The 22137-nt window shown below is 45.7% G+C and overlaps 1 protein-coding gene across 2 annotated transcripts in view; it reads right to left on the bottom strand.

Annotated features, from left to right (window-relative positions):
* The window catches only part of SORD (sorbitol dehydrogenase), a 32825-nt gene that overhangs the window by 9488 nt on the left and 1200 nt on the right, over positions 1-22137 (bottom strand). The window contains exons 2-5 of one of the 2 annotated variants that reach the window (XM_059181414.1): positions 10888-10921; positions 8021-8185; positions 4327-4486; positions 720-838 (exon numbers count right to left, since the gene is read on the bottom strand). In XM_059181414.1, coding sequence (XP_059037397.1) covers positions 720-838; positions 4327-4486; positions 8021-8185; positions 10888-10921 — 478 coding nt within the window. The remainder of the gene's footprint in view (positions 1-719; positions 839-4326; positions 4487-8020; positions 8186-10887; positions 10922-22137) is intronic. The other variant, XM_059181415.1, reaches the window with a different exon arrangement.

Genomic DNA, 22137 nt, shown 5'->3' with positions numbered 1-22137 from the left:
GCATAGTGACAGATGTCAATTAGACTTTGGGTGGTGATCATTTTCCAATATATATATGAATATCAAATCATTACATCATAATCTGAAGCTAATGTAATATGTCAATTATACCAAAAAGAAAAAGCTGTGCGAGAAACACCAACCAGATCACAACCACAGGGAGCATGAGCATGCTATCTGTGTCACTAGCATTAGACACTTTGAATGGTTTTGTTTGTCCAGGTTTGTTTGGGTGGCTGGAAGCAGGGGTGGAAAGAAGGCAGCCAGCTGTAACCCTAACAAGCAGAGTGCTGGCTCACAGTGGACCAGACTCCATTCCGTCCACTGGTCATGAACAGGTCCCACCTCATTCCTGGATGGACCAGGAGACCACTTCTTTGGCATGATGTGAAAGTTCCAGAAGTTGCCTTTCCCTCTACTACCAAAAACATGTCCCTGTTTCCTGTCAAGTTAAAAAATAATTGTAAATTGTTTTCTTTAAATGACCGAAAGGGTTATATTGCCTAGGAAATGATCTCAGTTACTATTATGCCTGCAGACAGTTTATTTAGCAGAAAGTTCTGGTCATGGAGAGAAGGGGACACCATAATCCTCCCCACCCCCAGAAAGATTTAAGGACCAATTTAAGACATTGCGGGGGGGGTGCAGATGAGATAGACAGAGGGATTTCCACATTCCCCTTTAAGGAACTCATAACTAGGGGGTCATCTGGTTCTTACCGGCTCCACACACAAAGACCTTGTTCCCCAAGGTGATTCCAGCTCGCCGGCAGGCATGGATCCCCACAGACAATGGTTCAATCAGGGCCCCTTCTTCAAAGGTGACATTGTCAGGAAGCCTGGGGTGTCATTCAACACACTCAGTTAATCCCTTTGGGTTAATAAAAACAAGAGCTAATATTTACTGAGCATTTATTAAATGCTGAGTAATTTACATATATTCCCTCATGTAAATCCTTGGAGAGTTCTGGGGCAGGTAGTAATACTCCCATTTTACAGACAAGGAAACAAAACCTTGGAGAATTAAATGACTTGCTTCTAAGGTTCAAAACTAGTGAGAGGCTCAAATGGTTTGAAATGGAAACCAGATACGCCTGATTTGAGAGCCCAGGCCACACTGCCCTGCTCTGAAAATTGTTTTCTTTGGACAAGTCACTTCAGTAAATGAACACATTATGTTTGCTTTAACATGTTATCCAAGACAAGGTATGGTATGGCTGTCACTAATAAATAAAGAATTTCAGGGCCCCTGGATGGCTCAGTCGGTTAAGCATCTGCCTTCAGCTCAGCTCATGATCCCAGGGTCCTGCGACGGAGCCCCGCATCGGGTTCCCTGCTTAGTGGGGAGCCTGCTTCTCCCTCTCCAGCTTCCCCTGCTTGTGTTCCCTCTCTTGTTGTATCTGTCAAATAAATAAATTAAAATCTTTTAAAAACATAAAACCAAATAAATGAGAAGTTCATCTAACAAGAGGTTAATATAACCACATGTCAGCATCTCATCTGCTTCTCAAACTTATGTACAACAATCCCAACTATGAGCAGCTTTGCAGAACCGTAATTTAGAACCTGGTATCACTCTGTTGTCCCCATATGGTATGTTTCAGAAGAACCACATCTGATGGCAGCAGCTGCCTGGCTGTCCCTGGACAGGTCATGATGGGGAAAGGTCCTGTCTTCCCGCAGCTGATTAAATGCTGTGTCACCTTCTCCACCGAGCTCTTGGTTTTCACTTGAGTCCACTTGACCCTATTACCTACCCCACTGACGATGACAGTAAACATTTGCATAAGGCTTTACAGATTAAGGGCTTTTTCATCCATTATCTCATTTGATCCTCACCATGACCTTGTCAGGCAGGAAGGACAGGCTTTATTTTTACCTTTATTCTACGGAAGAGGAAACTGAAGCCCAATGACATTCAGAGACTTGCCCAAGGTTACAAGGCTGATGAGCTGGAAAGCAAGACTTGAAGCCAGGTCTCCCCACTACACATCCTGCCTGTCCCATTACTAGCTGCCTCCTGGTACAAGTGGCTCTGTGGATAATATCTCATTTCTGCATGGTCCTTGCTGGCCGGTAGTTTTATTCAGTGCCCCAAACCTCCCCATGCTAGAACATAAAATCCCTCAAGTTTGAAAGGAAAGACAGGTGGCAGCCAAAGTGCTCATTCCCGTGATGCATCACGGAATAATGAGGCCCGAAGTTTGCGGGCCGGCTGCCCCGTCTTCACCCCCCATGACATCCCTCTGCTTTTCTCCCACAATCCCCCTACTTCAATCCTCATCTGCTTAGATTGCCTCCGTCACCCCTTGTACGCACACCACCCACCCCACCGATTCTAAAAAAGGGACAAAAATTTGAAATGAAATAATGAAGACTCCCAAACTCTTCCAAGGAACTGTCAAACCACACTCTCTCTGGGTCCTCCTTCCCCGACCTTGTTCAGTGGGGATTGAGGGAGAGGGAGGATGAGAGCACCCTAAGCTTCTTCTCCGCTCCAATCAATCATGACTTTATAAATACCAGAGAATAAGACAACTTGGTGGTTTTCACAATAAGGTTGAGGGAATAACCAAAGGGTAGAGGATGACCAAGAAGCCAAGGGGGAAGCAGGAAGATAAAAAAAAGAAAGAAAACAAGGTCAGTAGGAAAATAAAGAGGTTGTGACAGTACAAGAATCCTCATACAGAAACCAGAGAGGAGGATGTGGGTCCAAGACTGATGTATGGACTTGAGCAGAAAGCACCCTGGGAGGAAAGGAGAGATGGGGGGTTGCCTGTCCCCTATTCTGCCCTCCCATTAACATCACCAACACACCCTCCTCCACCACACCTATTCCCAGTACAAGGCTTCCTTTCAGGCCTAATCTATACTTATCCCCCAGACACAAGGCCATGGCTAGGATACATCATGGCCCCACTTAATGAGCACCTACTATGTGCCAGGCCTCATGTTGAATACTTGATATGCTTTTCTCATTGAATTCTGTCAGTAAGTCTATGCATTTCATCATATTGGTGCTATTACCATCTCTATTTTACAGACAAGGACCTTAAGGATGCAAAGTTTAACAGGCTGAAGGTCACACAGTTGGTAAACAGCAGAGACCCATGGTCAGTTTTAAACTTTACCATTTTGCTTTTCTGCCTTTCAAGAAAACCTTGTTTGGTACCTCCACTTGGAAAGGGCCCCGACAAAGTGGGCTGGTTCAGGAACCACTTGCTGAAAGGTGGACTCTATACCCATAAACTGCTTTCTTCTAGAGCAGTTAGGTGTTGACTTAAACTTACCATGAGGTCTGGCCTGTGACCCCTCTCAAGGCTTGCAGTGGGCACTAGAAAACTCAGATCTGACCAACTGCCTCTGTGACTGGCAGCTAGCCTCCTTCAGGCAAGCCCCAACCTGGCCAATGGAGTCACAGCTGGGGCCAAGCCAGAAGGGAGGAAAACATACCTGCCAGAAGGTCAGAAGGAAAGTGGCAGATCAGCACCCACAGCTCCATGGGCTGGGACCCATGTGGAAGGGGCAATATTTCGCCTCTGCCAGATACAAGTCCTCACCCCAAAACCACTTCGAGTTGGGATAGGGTAGTGAGCCCAGGACAGGGACCCAAGCTTGACTCCTGGCTCTTCCCTGTGCCCAATTAGCCTCCTCCCTCCAGCCTCTGCACCCCTCCACAAAACTGCCCACCTCACCGCTGTTCTTATGAAGGTTAATTCAGATAAATGGTGCAAAGCATTGATGACCACAAGGCCAGGCATGGAGTACTAATAACTGTGACTCCACATGCATTGCCTTATTGGGTCTTCAGGTGACTTAAATGAGAACAAAGCAGCGGCAGGTGATGCCATTTCCCCCAAAGTCACTCACTAGGAGGGAGGGGATCCAGGGTCCCGGAGCTCAGTGCTGGCTCCAGGCCATGCTTCCTCAGGAAACCCCCAGTGGCTGCTGTTACTGGTGTTGTGAGCATGGTCACTGCTGTGCTAAGTTCTCTTTCCTGGGAGCTGCCCTGGAAACCAGTAATGGAGAACGAACTACAGCAGGTTATCCACAGGATAACTGGAGGGGAGTGAGTTTGGCAACAATCTTCTACTGTTGCCCTAGGTGAGGGGAGCTCAATGCCAAGACTAAACCAAGTGGTCTGAGTCAGTCTCGGCCCTAGGCAAGCTACCTTCCCTCAGTGCCACCAAGAAGGGCCTGTCGAGGGGATGTTTCATGTCTGGAATTATGAGCTGAAAAGAACAAATCACCACAGGAAACTAGAAGAAAGAACCCCAACCAAAGGGAGAGAGGTCCCAGGTGGCCAGGTCAGGTCTCGGGCACTAACTTGTAGCAGAAGTCAGCGTTGTGCTTATAAAATCGGCAGAGGTTCCCGTCATCAGGGGGCGTGGCACAGAAGAAGATGGATGGCGACAGATTGTACCGGCCAATCTTGCAGAATTCATCCATTTCTCGCAGAGCGCCAGGCTCGATGGCAACACGATCCCCTGGAGAGGAAAATGCGAGTGGGAGCAGCGCTTCTGTGAAGGGGGTCATGCTCCTGGGCAGGCGCCAGTGGGGAACTCTGTCCCAGAGAGCCACCCCCTTCCCTGGGACCCAGGGTGCACCAGACAAGTCCTATCCTAGAGCTGCCACAGAAAACTTGGGATGCAGGATAGACTCACACTCTGGGAGAGAATGACCAGCCCACTTCTCCACAGACTGGTCTGACCTACCCTTTCACTCACTCATGGAACAAGCCAACCCTCCACCCCCAGCTCCACAATCACTTCCCAGCTTGGGAAACAGAGAAAAGCTCCCTCTCTAAGGTAAGCCAGGACCCAGCTCAAGCTGCTGTGTGGGGTTCACAGGCTTTTTCCACTTCACCTGCTTTGAAAATATGGGACAAGTTCTCACCAAACACAAGAGCCACAATTACGGCATGTCTTAAGTTCAGTCTGGTTGTATTTAGATATAACTAGAAGTTAACAGAGTCTTGGGTTAGGAGGCTGGCTCAAGCAAAAGACCCAGGGAGGTCTGAGACTCTGGTGGAGAATAACACTCAGGCTTGTGAACTAGTGTCCTTCTCCTCTTGTCCACTTGTCTCTGGTTCTGTTTTAAGTTAATATTTAGGTATTGATAAAATGGGCCAGTACATGGATCACTACATGAATTCTGATAAATGTACTCACCTGTGTAATATGAACACCCATCATCATACAGAACATTACCACTACCTTGGAAAAGCTTTTCTTCGTGTCCCTTCCCAGTACTCCTCACCCCCTATCCCCAGAGGGCTGCACAAGGTGAGCTGGGGCCTCCTTAGCCTGACACGAGTCACCCGTGGGAGGTTTGCCCTTTACTAAACAGACACGTTAATTTTATGTCTTTTTGTGTTAGAAGTGCCTATAGAAGAGTGCAGAGTCCTGGTATGTAGCTAGTGTTCATTAACAATAGTGGGGCAGTGATGGTACTAGTAGTAGTAGTAATGTAAGTAGTATTAACTATTTTTATTGTATTTATCACTATTATAACTATCTGAGCTGGTGTTATTGAACAGGAAATCACACTCTAAGATAGCCAGATTGTATAGAAGTTAGGAATTCTTCCATGCCTTATTGATTCTTTAAGATTTATGTTAGAATTTTAGAAACAAACGTAAAGAACTACTCAGTGAGTGCTCTTCTTCTTTCTAGACTAGTTGATTAGAACTTTCAGTCCAAATCAGCAAGGGAAACACTTCAATAAAAATTTTTGTGTTTTACGGATGCCTGGGTGGCTCAGTCTGGTTAAGCATCTGCCTTCCGCTAAGGTCAGGATCACAGGGTCCTGGGATCGAGTCCCACATGAGCCCCACATCAGACTCCCTGCTCAGCAGGAGGCTGCTTCTCCCTCTGTTGCTCCCCCTGCTTGTGCTTTCTCTCATTCTGACAAATAAATAAATAAAATCTCTAAAAAAGGATCCACAAAAGTCCCTGCAACCACCAAAATGTGCTGTTCCACATGTAGGCACCCCTCTGTTTTCTCTGCAGCCCTTGCTCCAAATTATGTTCTAACACTGACAATGAGTTCTTCAAGCTAGGATTCAAGATCCATCATCATCAAGTGGGGTTTTGTACGTCTCAGTTTTGTCTTCTAATGATTACGTTATAATAAAAGAATAATAACTCACAGTTGTATAGTGCTTTTTAAAGAGGGACTTTAATACAGATTACTAATTTTTAACATCCCCACTAACTCCCCAACACAGAACCTCTACTCTGAACAGCACAGAATTATTAGCAACCCAGGTATGTTACACTTGCCTCCATAATTTTATTTTTCTGTTCCTCTTAACCAGAACATTCGCTTCTGACCTCTTCACGAACTCAAATACAAAACTGTTCTCAGTTCTCCAGTTGCTGGACAGCCCAGTGGTTCTGAGCACTTGCTTTAGTATCAGAAGACCAAGGCTGGGACCCCAGCTTGGGATTCGCTGGTGTGGGACCCCGGACAATCACCATGGTTTGCTTTCTTCATTTGTTAAGGAAGAAAATAATGCCTACATTAGAGTTGTTTCAACAATGAAATATATAATTATACATGTAAATATTTAACATGGAGGCTAACAAATAGTTAAATCAATAAATATTAGCTGCCTTTTTCTTCCTGTAATTATTATTGTTCAAGTTGGTCCAGCTCAAAGACATATCTCCTCCATGAACCTTCTTTAAACACCTCTGCCTACAACAAATGCCCTTTCCTTGAACTGTAAGAGCCCTATTCTTTTTCACACCTGATAGCACAGTATGGTTTTTTGAAAGATTTTATTTATTTATTGGTCAGAGAGAGAAAGAGAGCACAGGCAGGCAGAGTGGCAGGCAGAGGCAGAGAGAGTAGGTTCCCCGCTAAGCAAGGAGCCCGAAGTGGGACTCGATCCTAGGACCCTGTGATCATGACCTGAGCTGAAGGCAGCGGCTTAACTGACTGAGCCACCCAGGTGTCCTGCACATTATGGTCTTATTCTCTAATTACTTCTATTTATATATGCCCTGATGTCTGATCTCCCCAACTAGATCAAAGTATCCAGGGATTGGCTCTTCTCAATTTTCTGTATCCCTCAAAGCACCTGGCAGAAGGTGGGACCCATTGTAGATGTTGACCAAGCACTTCTTATAACTTAAATTTAAAGAACCCCACTCTGTTTTGACTGATATTAAGGGATCTTGTCCCACAGGTAAGAATCGATCAGTGGCTGTTGGGAACTACGAATCTTCCTCTTGGGGATAATGCCACAAAACCTCAGGGGCTGCCTCAACTTCTATTCAGAATGAAATGAAACCCAAGTCCAGCTTCTTTAGGGCCTGGCAGTTCCTCTCTGTGTAGCTGTGCTGAGGCAGTCTCATAACTGACACAGAATGGTGTCTCCTGCCATCCTTCTCCTTATCTCGAATCATCTGCTGTCATCACCAGGCTGTACAGTGGCCTCCTCAGCAAAGGAAGGATACAGTCAACAGCTGGCCTTGTCACACAGCTGGGATATAATTCACTGTATTGGGGAACATCACAGGCTACCACAGCTGAGAAGTCCTCCCTCCAAGAGAATGAACTAAACAAGTCTAGAAAAATACTCGTGGTTTTCCAATCATCCAAGAAGATCAAAGACTACATCCAAGACCCTGTTTCTCAGCAGGTGGAGGCAGTTTGTGTTTCCTATGGCTGGAATATTTCCCCCACCCCTATACCTAGCTTATCCCTTCACTGCCTTCAGATGTTGGGTTAATTGTTCCTCCCTCAGAAGAGCCAGATCTGGTTAGAAGGTACTGATCAAATCGCTATTCTTCTCAGGCCCTCAACACAACAGTAACTAAGCAGCTGTACGTGTGTTCCAGACCTGTCTTCCTCTGTGAAAAGTCACATTCCATGTGTGTAGAAATGGAGACTATCTTATTCACTGCTGTAATCCCCGGGCTTCATAGAGGGTCCGGCCCCAAGAAAGTACACACAAATATTCATTTATGCTGAGGCATAAATAAATCAGTTAGTTGAAGGGTTTTGCTGACCTGGTTTTAGGTGCTTGACCAATGATCCCACTTTTACAACTGTCCCTGAAGCTTCATGACCCAGCACCATGGGCTTTTCCACAATAAAATCACCAATTCGACCATGCTGCCAGTAGTGGACGTCTGAGCCGCAGATCCCAACAGAATGCATCTTCAGCAGCACTTCTGAGAAGAGGAAGGAGAAAACAAGTGAGGGAAGGCACAATGACGCCTCTGCCGTCTGAGGCACCACCATGCTTTCCCTCTGGACTCTACTCATTGGGGTGCGTGGGTGGCTCAGTCGGTTAAGCGTCTGCCTTAGGCTCAGGTCATGATCCCAGCGTCCTGGGATTGAGCCCCACATTGCAGTCCCTGCTCCTTTTTCTCCCTCTGCCCTTCCCCCATCCATGCTCTCTCTCATTAGCTCTCTCTCAATAAATAAAAAAATTTCAAAAACAAACAAACAAACAAACAAACACCCCAAAGAAAAACAGTAGTTGTGCTGTGAGGGCATTTTCTAGATGTAATTAACATTTAAGTAAGTAGACCCTGAGTAAAGCAGAGTACTCTGCCTAATATGGGTGGGCTCTACCCCGTCAGTTGAAGGCCCTAGGAGAAAAGACAGGTTTTCCTGAAGGAATCCTCCAAGGCTGAAGCATCAACTTTTACCTGAATTTCCAGCTTGCTGGTCAGCCCTACAAATTTCAGACTTGCCAGTCCTCACAATCATATGAGCCAATTCCTTAAAATAAATCTCCCCTGCCCTGTCCCTAGAGACATATATAATAAACCTATATATAAACAAATGTATGTAATAAATCTCTCTTGGTTCCATCTCTCTGGAGAACTCTAATATACTGTATAAACAAGATATTAATAGGAAAAAAAATGTATCAACCGCCTAAGGGAAAAACTCTTTTCTAGGAGATAACTGATGCCACACAATTAATATGCTATGCCTGCTTCTTACCTATCTTGACAGAAAGGCTGGCAAAATCTAGGCTTGGCAACACTTTGTGAGCTATCTACGTTCTTCATGCCTGTCGTTTTGTTTAAGAATGCAGCTTTAGTTTAAACCATCCAAAGGTTTCAAAGGGTATTTCCCCCTCACGGGTTTGAATATGTGAGATTTGTTGGTATTGTTGTTGTCAGTTTTCCAAGTTAAAAATAATGATGCCACCGAGCCCCTTTGCTGAAGTAAGTGTTGAAGGATTACTGGCCTGGTCTGACTCAGATGACCACGTTGCAAGTATCTCCCTGAGAAAAAGCTCTGTCTTAGAAAGACAAAGAGACCTAAAGCTCTGCGGTGCATTCAGGTGTCTCACACCCTGCCCTTGCCAGAGATCACCATCAGTCCACCCCAGGTGTGGCTCTGTAGAAACTTCTCTGTCCTTGGCCTTGGTGACAGAGTAAGAAATGGCAGGGTGCAGATGGAGATCAAAGTAGAGGAAATTATCTGAGTTTCCTCTCTTTAAAGTTACCAACTTATAATAAGAGGTTAAATCTGACTTGCTAGAATGCCAGCTGAAATTTACCATCATTTCTCCTTCTAATGCAAGGGCAGCAAGAGACAAGTGAGAGCAGAATGCCGGGTCAGAGAGAGAAACAGCACCAGGGTCCTTTGAGTCCAAGACAGCCCTTGTTTGGCGACTTCTAGAATCCATACCGATTTCTCAGGACATGGTAAAGGGGCCTCTTTCACTTCTCTGAACAAGGTATCTTGGTGAAAATGCTTCAGTCCTAAATGTGTATTACATGCTGAACACTGATAGAAACAGCTATTGTCTGTATGTTTATAAATCAATAAGCCAGCTGACCTTTGAATAGCAAAGCTCTGGGGGCTCCAGGAAAGCTGCCTTCAGTCCGATGTTCGCACATCCCCAACTCACCCAGGACAGAGAGGAGACCCGAGTGGTTGGGTATGGGGTGAGTTATCTATAGACACTCTTTGCCTTACTCCTCTGCCTCAGTTCAGAGTCCCGCAGATTCTGAAGTGGGACTCCATGGTTGGGAGGGATTGGAAAACTGTCAGCAGGTTATCTGTCCCAGGGAACAGGGGCCATGACTTCCCCAGGTACACACAGCACTCCAGGAAATGTGCTTGTCATCTGGGTCTCACAGGCTCGCCCAGTGAGAGGCCAGAGGACTGGAACAAAGGTGGCAGGAAGCCTGCCCCAGAGTTGATCGGGACCCTGGGGCAGCACTCCATGCAGCCCCTCCCATCCCCACTGGACTAAAGGTCCTAGTCTTCCTAAAGTGATGCTCTCTTTCTAATTAAGAGATTAAGTTCTACAGACTCGCTCATTTTCAAAGCTTTGGTTAGGGTTAGGACAGGATCTGGCCACCTGAATAGCGGTTTAAAGTATACAGAGTAACCCAACTCTAGGTTAGGTCAAATGAGGTACAACTCTGCATTTGGTCCAGAGAGGTATTTTATGTCAAAAACTCTGGGACAAGTCAGCAATCTGATACGGTAACTCTTCTGAATCTATCACTGTTTATGTAGCAGTTAAGTTGAATCTATCTAGTCATGCTGTGGATGACAGACTAGGTTGACAGCTTAACAAAAAGACAGTTGTTGTTGTTTTTAAGATTTTATTTATTATTTGAGAGAGAGAAAGAATGAGTGGGGGGAGAGGAAGAGGGAGAAGCAGGCTCCCTACTAAGCAGAGAGCCTGTTGAGGGGCTTGATCCCAGGACCCTGAGATTACGACCTGAGCCCAAGGCAGGTGCTTAAATGACTGAGCCATCCAAGAACCTCCAAAAGATAGTTTTTAATTGGAGGCAAAGTCATAAATAATAGGGAAAAAGGGGTAAGGAACAATGCACTGGTGTCTTCAGGTTAATAAGAAACAACAAAATGTAAGTCGAGTATCCGAAGGACCTACCATTTGGGCCTGGTTCAGGGATAGGATAGTTCTCCTGAAGGAAATAAAAACAGAAAAATCATTTAGCATTCATAATAACTTTCCCTTATGAATATTTTCAACTGTTTAGTCAATGTAGAGTTTTACTCAAATATTTTTTCTAAGAATGAACACAGGTTCAGACCATAGGGCAGCTGCGTGGATGCCTGAGGGGGCCCCCTAAATCGTACTGTCTCTAATTCCTTACCTCACCCCACCCCATGGTGCAATTTGCCCTAGACTAATAAAAAAGTGTACTAAACGTTCCCCTAGGCAGAAAGGATGTTTGGACTGCCATCCATATCAGATCCTTCCCTTCTCAAAAAACACATTCTTAAGATAGAGATTTGTTTGGTCTGGGAAACTCTTATAGGGAGAAGGGTGAAGGCATCTGGTAGTAGCACGTGAGGGCTTTGACCTCTAGACACGCTGAAAAAAATGCACACTGCTGCTCTTCCCTTTACATGCGCACACACCGACCAGCGCTCAGCCCTCTCTTCTGAAACCTCCCATGTGGAGTTTTAGAGGCCCTTTGGGAACACACAAGACCTGCACCTCGGCCACTCCCCAGGTTCAAAAAGCAATCTGAGCTATTCGGAATTCATAGCTATTATGATTATTTACCAACTCTGCTTCCCACTGCAACGAGCTGGGAAATTCATGGTGACAAGAAGGAAGGACACTGTGTGGCCAGATCCAAGGGTTCATTTTATGAATTCCTTGAAGGTGGCCAAGAAGACAAGGGAGGTGAGATGTTCACTGAACCAGCTATGCACCAGGCAATGTTCTGGCTTTACGCACATCATGGCACAAGGCCCACAGTGTGCAGAAGAGAAACCCAAGGCTTGGAAGTGAAATAAGTTGGTCAAAGTCATAGCGCCACAGAGTGGCTAAACCAGGACTAAACCTGACTCCTCAGCATGCCTCACTACATGCCACTGCACACCAAGGTGGAATATACCTTTTCTCCTTCATTATCTCTGCCTCCAACCAAGCCAGCCCTGAATACCTGGGAAAAAAAATCAAGCTCAAAGCAACAGCTGGGCCCACCAAGTAGCCCTGGGTGGCTAGTGATTACTACTGTAAACATTTGTTGGAGGGGACAGAGCGACCAATCTTTGCCCTACCACCTGCCATAGCTGCAGTGACTTTCCTAGACACTAGAGGGTGCTGTGCAGATAGCCTGGCTTTTCCCTAGTGGCTGATTGCGTATTATCTCCTTGCAAATCAGCTTTTCCTTTTCCTTCTTTTTTTTTTTTTTTTTTAAAGATTTTATTTATTTATTTGACAGAGAGAAATCACAAGTAGATAGAGAGGCAGGCAGAGAGAGAGAGAGGGAAGCAGGCTCCCTGCTGAGAGCCTGATGCGGGACTCGATCCCAGGACTCTGAGATCATGACCTGAGCCGAAAGCAGCGGCTTAACCCACTGAGCCACCCAGGCGCCCCCTTTTCCTTCTTTCTTGCTGACTCGAACCACCCTTACCATTCGGCTGGGCTCCTGACTCCCCTCTCTGCAGGAGACATGCCACAGAAGCACAGGACCGTGTTAAGATCAGCCCTTAAGTCTGTAAATGTTATCCTAAGCAAGGCTGTGGAGATCATGGTTGAGAAAGTTATCACCACATGATTACTAAAAAAAAACAAAACAAAAACAACTTGCTTTTCATTTGTGGTTCCTTGGAATGACGCTGGCCACAGTCCTGTTTGTTTAATCTCTTTTTCTGTCTCAGATTTCAGTGATGATATTCTTTCATTCACCCTATTCCTCATTTACCAGTTTCTTAGCTCCCCTGAGATCCCCAGCTTTCACTGTTACCCCCCCCCCCCCCCCGCAGCCCTTTCATCCCCACCAAAGTTTTGTTATCAGGCATATTCATGGTTTTCTGAACAGGATTTCTTACCTTTCTTGAATGACAGTTAACAAAGGGATAAAGGGGAGTAGAAGTAACTGTTCTTTCCTGCAGTTATGTCGGTCTTCCAGCCTTTTTCACTTCCAGTCAGAAATACATCACATACATATCCTCCCTTCCAATCCCTCCAGGTCTCCCCCAACCTCCCCCAATCAGTCATGGAAATACTTCAGGAAGAACTCTCTGTGGGAGCTTAGAATCATTCCAGGTGCCTCTTGCTTCCTGTTATCTTGGATTTATTTCCTAAATATATTTTGTTAAATTAGCCTGAAAGTTTATTTCCTAAATAGATCCTCACGGGCCTCCACTCTCTACTTCCACCCACAGGGCTGAGTTCACACCCTCTGTGCCTCTTGCCTGGGTTGCAGTAACGGCCTTGACATGAGGAGAAATCAAGGAAAAATGCCTTTTCCCTCCTGCAGCTGACCCGAGTAGAGCAGGGGAACTCACACTCTGGAACTGAGCGATGTGCAAAACCCAGGCTCCCCTTGCCAGTTGCCTGACCTCGGGGCACTTACGCAAGCTCTTTGTGCCTTTGATTTCCCTCTCTGCGTAATAAGGATAATCATCAGACACAGTGCCCCACTCACAATAAGTAAATTTGCTCTTGTTACAAAAGAAGTAGAACCGAAGTCCTCTATTTCCTATCATTAACTCACTCTATGATTGAACCAGCTCTGGACAGCCTTCCTTGTCCTTTTCCTCTTGCAAAGTGCACTTTTTCAGAAACTGTTTTGGGGACAAGTTATTTCCCTTGTTGTCACGTCAATATTAAGAAAACTACAGTGCTCCTTAAAAGGCTGGCATTTGGGAGAAAGGGAAATAGGATTCGGGCAGTGTTTTAGCCTCATTCTACGAAGTGTTGTAGTGTATCAAGCCAAGCTCCCTGCCTTAGAGTGAGAACTTGGAGGCCGGCCTCACCTGGGGGCCTCCAAGCTCTCATTCACCACCTCCTCCCACCTGCAAGGCCTCCTGACAACCTGCCCACCAGCTGCCCCCCACACTTATGAGCAGAGCAGGCGACCTTACTTTGCTTAAACCTTCCACCTCAATTTTCCTCCTCCCTTGAGCATGTTTGGAGCATAGGAGGAAAATCCAAAGGTTTCCTAATTGGCCATTTGGTCATAAATGGCTTTGTTCTAGCCGCATTAGCCCTGACAAACTTGGGGTCAAAGTAGAAGGGTCGACTCTCCCAAAGTCCACTGAGCCACACTCCAGCCCATGCTCTCAGGGCTCCAACCAGCCTCCTTCCGCTAACAATATTTCTTAAAATACAAATCCCTTTAAAGTGCCCAGTGGCCCTGGTGGACCCCCAGGCTCTGGAAGCCTCCTGCAATTCCCAGTACACCCTGGGGCTCACTCCCTCACCTCCTGGGACCACTTCCCCACCTTCAAGTTTCCACAAGAGGCAGGAAGTGAAGGGAAGGGAGATATCTGGGGTGACTTCCTAATGCTTGTGGGAACTCAGGGAGATGGAGGTTTGGATGGGTTGGAATTGCAGTGCCTGGGGACATCCTGGTGGCGGGTGGGGGGGGGGGGCGGGCTGTCCAATAGGTGGCTGTACTCCTGGGACCGAGAGACACAAGGGCAGACTGAAACTATCACCTCCTGTGAGAAGACATCCCTGTCCTCATGGGGCTGGGAAGGTGGTCCCTTTCTCTCCTTTGAGCTTCCCAAGCACCTAGGACTGGATCCACACAGGATGGTTAAAAGTCTATTTCATTCTCAGCTGTGATAAATAAGTCAATTTTTAAAAATTAATGTCCCCCTAATTCAAAATGCACAAACATAACCGTGTATGATTATACCTGTTGATGGTTCTATAAGCAAATATATGAAGTCTCTCATCTTTGTTGGATGTTCTCATGTGTTAGTAACATTGATTAAATGCTGCGTTCAGGTCTAGGAAATGGGACATTTACATTAAAAAAATTATTTATCTAGCTGACTATCACTTCGTAAAATCTGAATATATTCCCTCCTTTGTGTAAATCCGATTTTGAGGGAACTGCCAGTTTAACAGCCACACTAGAAGACTTACCAAGTGGATGCCAATACTGTGGAAAGTACGTATTTCTCCCCTTTCTTAATTTCTCTGTGATACACTTTAAAGATTTTATTTATTTATTTGACAGAGGGAAAGGGGTGGGCACAAGCAGGGGGAGCTGCAGGCAGAGGGAGAGGGAGAAGCAGACTCCCTGCAGAGCAGGCAGCCTAAGTGGGGCTCAATCCCTTGACCCCAGGATCGATCATGACCTGGGCTGAAGGCTGACACTCAATCAACTGAGCCACCCAAGCGTCCCTCTGCCATGCCATTTTAAAAGAGAAATTTCCAAAAAATAAAAAATAAAATAAAAGAGAAATTTCCCCCATACCCATAGTTCTAGCTTTTCCCTCCAGAATAGGGCTACTTTCACTACACCTCTTAATAGTACTAGGATTTATTACATAAAATGTTAAGATTCTATTTGTGGTACTGCTGCTACTTTTGGGGGTGGGGGAGTGAGCTTTCTAGGCCTATTGCAGACAAACTGCCCTTCCACAGCAGTTGGCAGAGATGGCAGGATTTGCAGGATTTAATTTCCTGTTGTTTATCTGGTTTGGGTCTTGCTTTATTACTGAAACATAATTAAGATAAAGGGAAGTGGTATTTCTTCCATTTATTTTCTGGTTTTTTTTTTTCAGGAGTTTTATATTCTATTTTCAGTGCCTCTGACTGATAAATCTAGTTCAGGTGTTAAAGGGTTAAGTAGGCTGCATTTCCTCCTCACTCTTGCCTGTAATCTCCCAGTTTAATCCAGTTGCTACTTAAAATGTATTACAGCCCTTTAATTTGATCTCCATCCCTCAGCTGGTGGGACAAATAATCAAGGGAAGAAAGAGACTGTGATGCTCAGGACCACTTACTTGCGCTGCCAGTGTCGATGACCTCCCCCCCCATTAAATAATCCCCTCCTCCTTACCCCAAAAAGCTTAACAGTAAAGTACATATGTGAGGAGGAGATATTTTCAATGTGTTATATTACAGACATGGAATTATTTTACTTTATAACAATTATTATAGGGAGGCCCGGGAGGCTCAGTCGGTTAAGTGTCTGCCTTTGGCACCAATCATCATCCCAGAGTCCAGGGATCGAGCCCCACCTCGGACTCCCTGCTCAGTGAGGGGTCTGCTTCTCTCTCTGCCTACTGTTCCCCCTGCCTGTGTTCTCTCTCTCTCTGACAAATAAATAAATAAAACCTTATAACAAAGCAATTATTACATATTCAAAGCAGTTCTTTTGACCTAGGCTATAATACATTTCCTCAAAGGGCCAAAACTCAAGAAGTATCTTCGTGGGGCCTAATTAATATTTAAGCTTGACGCAAACATGTTTTCTCTGCACTTTATAATTAAACATCAACCCATCATTCTAAAAGAACGATTTTCCCCTTAACTTGGTCTTTCCTCAAGGGGTGCAGAATTTGCCATCCCAAAATAGATCTCTTTGACAAAAGAGTTATTTTAGGCTGATTATTTTTAACAGACAGCAGACTTAGGAAAAGCTCTGAAAACTGAAAAGTTACCTTCTCCTTTTGTAAGGGTGTCTCCCTCTCCACATCAGGAAAATGACTAAACCTCTCTTACCAAAGAAGAAGGCAAAGATTTAAATTTGCCTAACAACCATACCCTTGTGTACAGTGCTTTTCCTGAAAACTTCCCATAACTGGCTTCCCCTACTTCAAGATCTTTTGTCTTTAGCTGGAAATAGTACTTAAGGTGTACCTTGGGCCATTTCATGAAATGACTCAGTTTTCATCATGCCTCCCATACGTACATTAACTACACATTATTGAACTTGTTTTTCTCCTGTTAATCTTCCATTACAAGGGGTCTCAGCCAAGAACCTAGAAGCACATCACGAAACAAAACAAAACAAAACAAAACAAAAATCTGACTATCTCGCATCCCAAATCCAGTGTTCAGTCCCCTGCAAAGGGGGCCTGGGTTGTTCCTTTCTTCTTCCTGGCCAGATGCTGGTGCTTGAAATGTGGCAGAGTGTCAGGAGTAAGGCAGATAAGGTGCCTGGGTGGCTCAGTCAGTTAAGTGTCTGCCCCTCGTTGGATTCCCTGCTCAGTGGGGAGTATGCTTCTTCCTCTACCCCTCCCCACTGCTCATGATCTCTCTCTCTCTCTCTCTAATAAATAAAATCTTAAAAAAAAAAAAGGAGTAAGACAGATAAAGTGTGCTCAATGTGGTTGATGGCCTACTACTACGGAGCATTTGGAAATATTTACCACATTTTGACATTGCTGCAACATCAAAATACAGCAATACAAACACTGGTCCATGGCTGAAAATATAAATAGAACTGGTGTTTCATCTGGGATTGTTAGTGAAGCACTACATCAAAGGACCCAGCAGCTGCCCCATAATACAGCACACACTCAACATGTTCATTCTCTCCGTTTCCCTTACCTGTCCAGTGAAACCCAGAGCATTAAAAAAACCAAAGCCACGCCCAGCCCCTACCAGCAAAAACAGCTTCTGGGGATAAAATCTCATTCGACTGTTTTATATCCCAACTTCATGAATTAGTAACTCAGACAGAATTCATTTCCCAATCAAAAGGAATTTCTGTATTTCTCAAAACTGACCAAGAGGCAAAAAGTAATTAAACTGGTAAATACAAATGAATACAAGATTATTGCCTGGGTCCACATTTATTACAATTTAGTTCAGAACTATCCATACACGGGAACCTGTGTGGCCCAGTCGGTTGAGCATTGGACTCTATTTCGGCTCAGGTCATGATCTCAGGGTGGTGGTGATGAGGGGACAGAAGGGAAGCTGAGGACGAAGCACAAGATGACACCCCACAACCACTCCCCCAACACACACACACACACACACACACACACACACACACCCCTTCTGGGTGGATTATGTGTGACATTTTTCCAGGAAACTTCCAACTATCTTTTTATCTTTTTTTTTTTAAGATTTTATTTATTTATTTGACAGAGAGATCACAAGTAGGCAGGCGGGGGGCGGGGAGCGTGGGGGAAGTAGGCTCCCTACTGAGCAGAGAGCCCAATGCGAGACTCAGTCCCAGGACTCTTGAGATCTTGACCTGAGCTGAAGACAGAGGCTCAACCTATAGTGCCGCCCAGGTGCCCTACTTCCAACCATCTTAAAGTTAATTCTTTGCCAAGGGAAAAACCACCTTAGCTTAACAATAGCCACTTAACCAACCAACCCTCTAGTATCCTGAGGGCCTTCTTTAGCATATGAAAGTCATTTTAGACACCTCCCTTTTTTCTTACCCCAACCCCCAAGTATATAATCAGCCATTCCTCACAACTCCAGTACTGCCCCTCTTTCTGCCCCGGGGTCTTGTCCTAGTTGCTTTAATAAAATCCTTTTTGCACCAAAGACGTCTCAAGAATTCTTTCTTGGCCCCTGGTTCCGGACCTCACCCATCAGTGGGACTGAGCTCTGCACAGGGCTCCATGCTCAGCAGTCTGCTCCTCTCCCTCTCTCTGCCCCTCCTCTGCTCATACATGCACTCTCTCTCAAATAAAACTTAAAAAAAAAAAAAAAATCACCCATGTATTTGAAGGTCTTGGTCTTTATCTCTTCCTATGCTGAGATGATTTTTTTAAAATTTTTAGTAACCTGTACATCCAATGTGGGGTTTGAACTCATGACCCTGAGATCAAGAGTCCTGTACTCTTCTGACTGAGCCAGCCAGGAACCCCTATGCTGAGAAGGTTTAAATGTCTGATTCTCCTAGGCCCTAGCCTCCCATATGCTGGGCGTTCTATAGGCACCATCTCATGGTAAGGTCTGACCGAGGGCAGGCTGCCCCAAAATGGGCTGTTTTGGCATGTGGATTATTTTGAGTTGAAGGCAATCAAGGTCCTACAGGCTCAGGAGAAACTTTTGTCCCTCCCTTAACTACAAAGAAGAATCTAAATTGGAGGGTCTTGACCACGGATAAATTTTATCTGAGTAATCCATCTATATGGGAAGGGAAATATTTATTTACTAAACATTTATTCTTTTTGATCTTCCTGTGAATTGCATTCATTCCCTTTGAAGTTCCAAGCCCCTACCTTCTTCCCCCTTAGTTCAGAATGACCAGAGACCCATTTTGTCTGTCTTTCGCATTTCCTTGTATGTGTGGATTCTCTGTATATACAAACTATTTTTTTTTAAGATTTTATTTATTTATTTGACAGAGAGAAATCACAAGTAGTTGGAGAGGCAGGCAGAGAGAGAGGAGGAAGCAGGCTCCCTGCTGAGCAGAGAGCCCCATGCGGGACTTGATCCCAGGACCCTGAGATCATGACCTGAGCAGAAGGCAGCGGCTTAACCCACTGAGCCACCCAGGTACCCTGTATATACAAACTATTAAACTTGACTTTCTCCTCTGTTAGTCTGTCTTGCGTCACTTTGATCTGGGGTCCAGCTAGAACCTTTGAGGGGTCAGGAATTCTTGTTCTCTGACACCCTTCAGTCCTCAACCCAGAGATGAGAACTCCTGTCATGCCCATTATACAGATGGGAAACTGAAGCAGAAAGTAGTCTGGTGAGTCACACAACTATTAAACAGCGGAGCTGGCACTAAACCCCACTCTGGGCCTCAACCTGGCTCATGACTTCATAACTGTTTCCCTTTAAAGAGGACCTCAGTGAGCTGTACTTCAAGTTGACACTTATTGCTGACAGGCTTTTGCCTCTTTGACACATCAAGCTGGCTGCCTCTCCCCCTTGCTCTATTTAAAATAGGGAGGGGGAAGTAAAAGTCCTCCCCCCCCCCATATTTGTGTTTTCCTCATTATAAAAGATAAACCACCAGCCAGTGTGTGTGTGTACACACATACACTCACTCTCTCTGATTTACCACCCAATTTAGAAATGCCCAGAGCCAAGGCACCATGCAGACCTGAATCCCCAGGCCAGGGAGTTCTGGAGCTGCCAGGGTCCTTCCCCTGCTATGGCCAAGGGGATCACTAGCTACATAGCAGGCAAGGAATTTAATTTTTCCTTCCCTGCATCCCCAGTATTAAGAAAGAAAAGGGAATCCTTCCTGCCTTCTCCATAGGTAGGAAGAAGCTAGACGTTAAGTTTCCTTCCTGGCAGGTGGAAGATGGCAGGAAGGTTGAAGAGGCCCAGGTCAAATGTCCCCCAGAGACCGCTGCCATGGATGCTGACTGGCCCCTGGGCTTGCCTGAAGTGGGGTGGCAACATCAGGAAGGGTTGAGCCCTTGCTTCCTGCTTCAGGAACCCTTCTAAATCCTGCTTCAGATTTTAGAAATGGCTTGTCCCCAGACTATTCCCTTCACACGAGCTCCCGAGGCACAACCATTTCTATCAGTGGACCCTGACCCCGGCTGGCCAAAGTGGCCACAGCCTGCTATGCCCAGGAAATCTTGGATTTCATTTTGGTTCTCCCACAGAAAGGAGAACTGGTGTTCGCTCCCAAAACTGCCCTAGGGCTGTTCCTCCTTGTTGCTTCCTTGTTTACTAATGGTACCACCAACCCCCAACAACTTACCTATTTGCCTTACAGGAGGGGGTGGAAGGGCAGAGATGCTCGATGGAAGTCAGGGGACTCTCTGTGGAGGTACTGGGGGTCCTTCTCTAGAGGGAACGGTGAGGGGCCAAGAGGGTCTGTGTTGAGGCACAGGCATCTCTGAGGCAGCACAAGCATCCCTGGTTACTCTTCTCAGCGGACAACTTTCTGCCCCTTCGCCTGAGTGTAGGGCTCTCTCCAGGGTAATGTCCTCCACTTGCTGCCTTCTCACTCTGCACGTCCCACTCAAGCTCGTTCATCTACGAACTCCCACTAGGGTGCTACTTTGGTCAGGGGAAGACAGAGTTTTAAACCAAATGAAGTCTGTCCCTCAGTCATTGTGACAACCACCCCCCACTTACATATTCCCAAATGCCTCATGGGGGGGGGGTGCAGGACTGCTCAGTAAAGAAGCAGATGACTCCTGAATTTACATCTCTGGCCCCAAAATCATCCATAGATCCCAGATCCCTAGAACCAAGGTAATTTTTCAAAGATACCTTGCTGTCCCTTCCCAGAGACATCTTAAACTCAAACCTGATCTCATCATTCTAATCTACTCTTTTGTCTAGTAAATGATCCCACCACTTCCTACTCTCAAACAGACCTGAGGCCCTCAGGAACCCACCCTGAACCTTTTCAGTGTACCAATCCCACATCCACAGGCAACATTCTCTAGCCAGTTGTTTTTTTCCAGAGCCTTCAGGACACACCTACCCCAATTCCTCCCTAATACAAAAAGCAGATTCTAAGGCAAAGCTGATAAAATCAATCTTTAAAAAATTTTTATTATTGTTCATAAAATCAATTTTAAGTTCAGCTTCCTACCCCCTCCAATCTTCAAGGCTTTGCTCTAGAGAGCAGTGACAAAAGAGAGGTCATGTGGCAGTGCAGTGGGGGAGCATGAGTTTAAGAGTTAAGGCAAAGCAGATCCTGGGATTGCAATTTTAGTTCTGCTACATATTAGGTCCATGACTTAAAGCAGGGCTTGAGCAGCAGGAGAAGCAGATCCTCTCCACCTCTCCAGGTTCAAATTCCATTCAGTACATCCCACTATTTGCAGGGCCAGGAAACAGGATTTACAATCTAGTACTTCATGTATCTTTGCACTTGTTTCTATATTTTCCTGAATGACTCCTACTTATCCTTCAAGATACAGGTCAAGGAGCATCCATCTCCTCTGGGACCTCTTTCCTAGGCCAAGGGTCTCTTCCTGTGAGGGCTTTACTCTGTGTAGTCTCCATCAAAGCCCTCACACTCTCATTGTTAAGTTCATCTCATCTATCTCCCTAGAGCAGTTTGAGGGTAGGGGCTGCTAGCCTTTGGCCCAGTGCCTGGCATATGGCAGACACCTACTCATCTGATATGTGTTTGTGGAATGAAGGACTGAGTTGGAGATCACTGCAAGCTGCGCTTAGCTGTACTACTTAGCCTTCCTTACAATACCACCTGGTGTTGGGAGCAATAAACACTAATAGCGTCACTTTAATCAGGACCTTGGGGTGAGGTTCCACAGTGAGTGGAGAGAGCACTGGACCCGAGCTCTCATCTGGGCTCTGTTAACTAATCAAGCCTGTCACCCTTGGGCAGCACCTTCTTAACTGAGGGAGATGGGAGAGTGGCTCAAGGCAGGAGTTTGTAATCTGGGGTCCACAAACCTCTAGAGAGTTAATGGAGGGACTTAATGGAAGTCCACAAAAATCTCTGAAACTGCTGCCAAACTCAGTCTATTTGGATTCTGTGGGGAGAGAGACCACAGA

This window comes from Mustela lutreola, chromosome 7 (assembly GCF_030435805.1).
Source record: "Mustela lutreola isolate mMusLut2 chromosome 7, mMusLut2.pri, whole genome shotgun sequence".
Classification (NCBI taxonomy): Eukaryota; Metazoa; Chordata; class Mammalia; order Carnivora; family Mustelidae; genus Mustela; species Mustela lutreola.
Note: the sequence above shows the minus strand (reverse complement) of the source record. Positions and strands in the feature narration are given on the sequence as shown.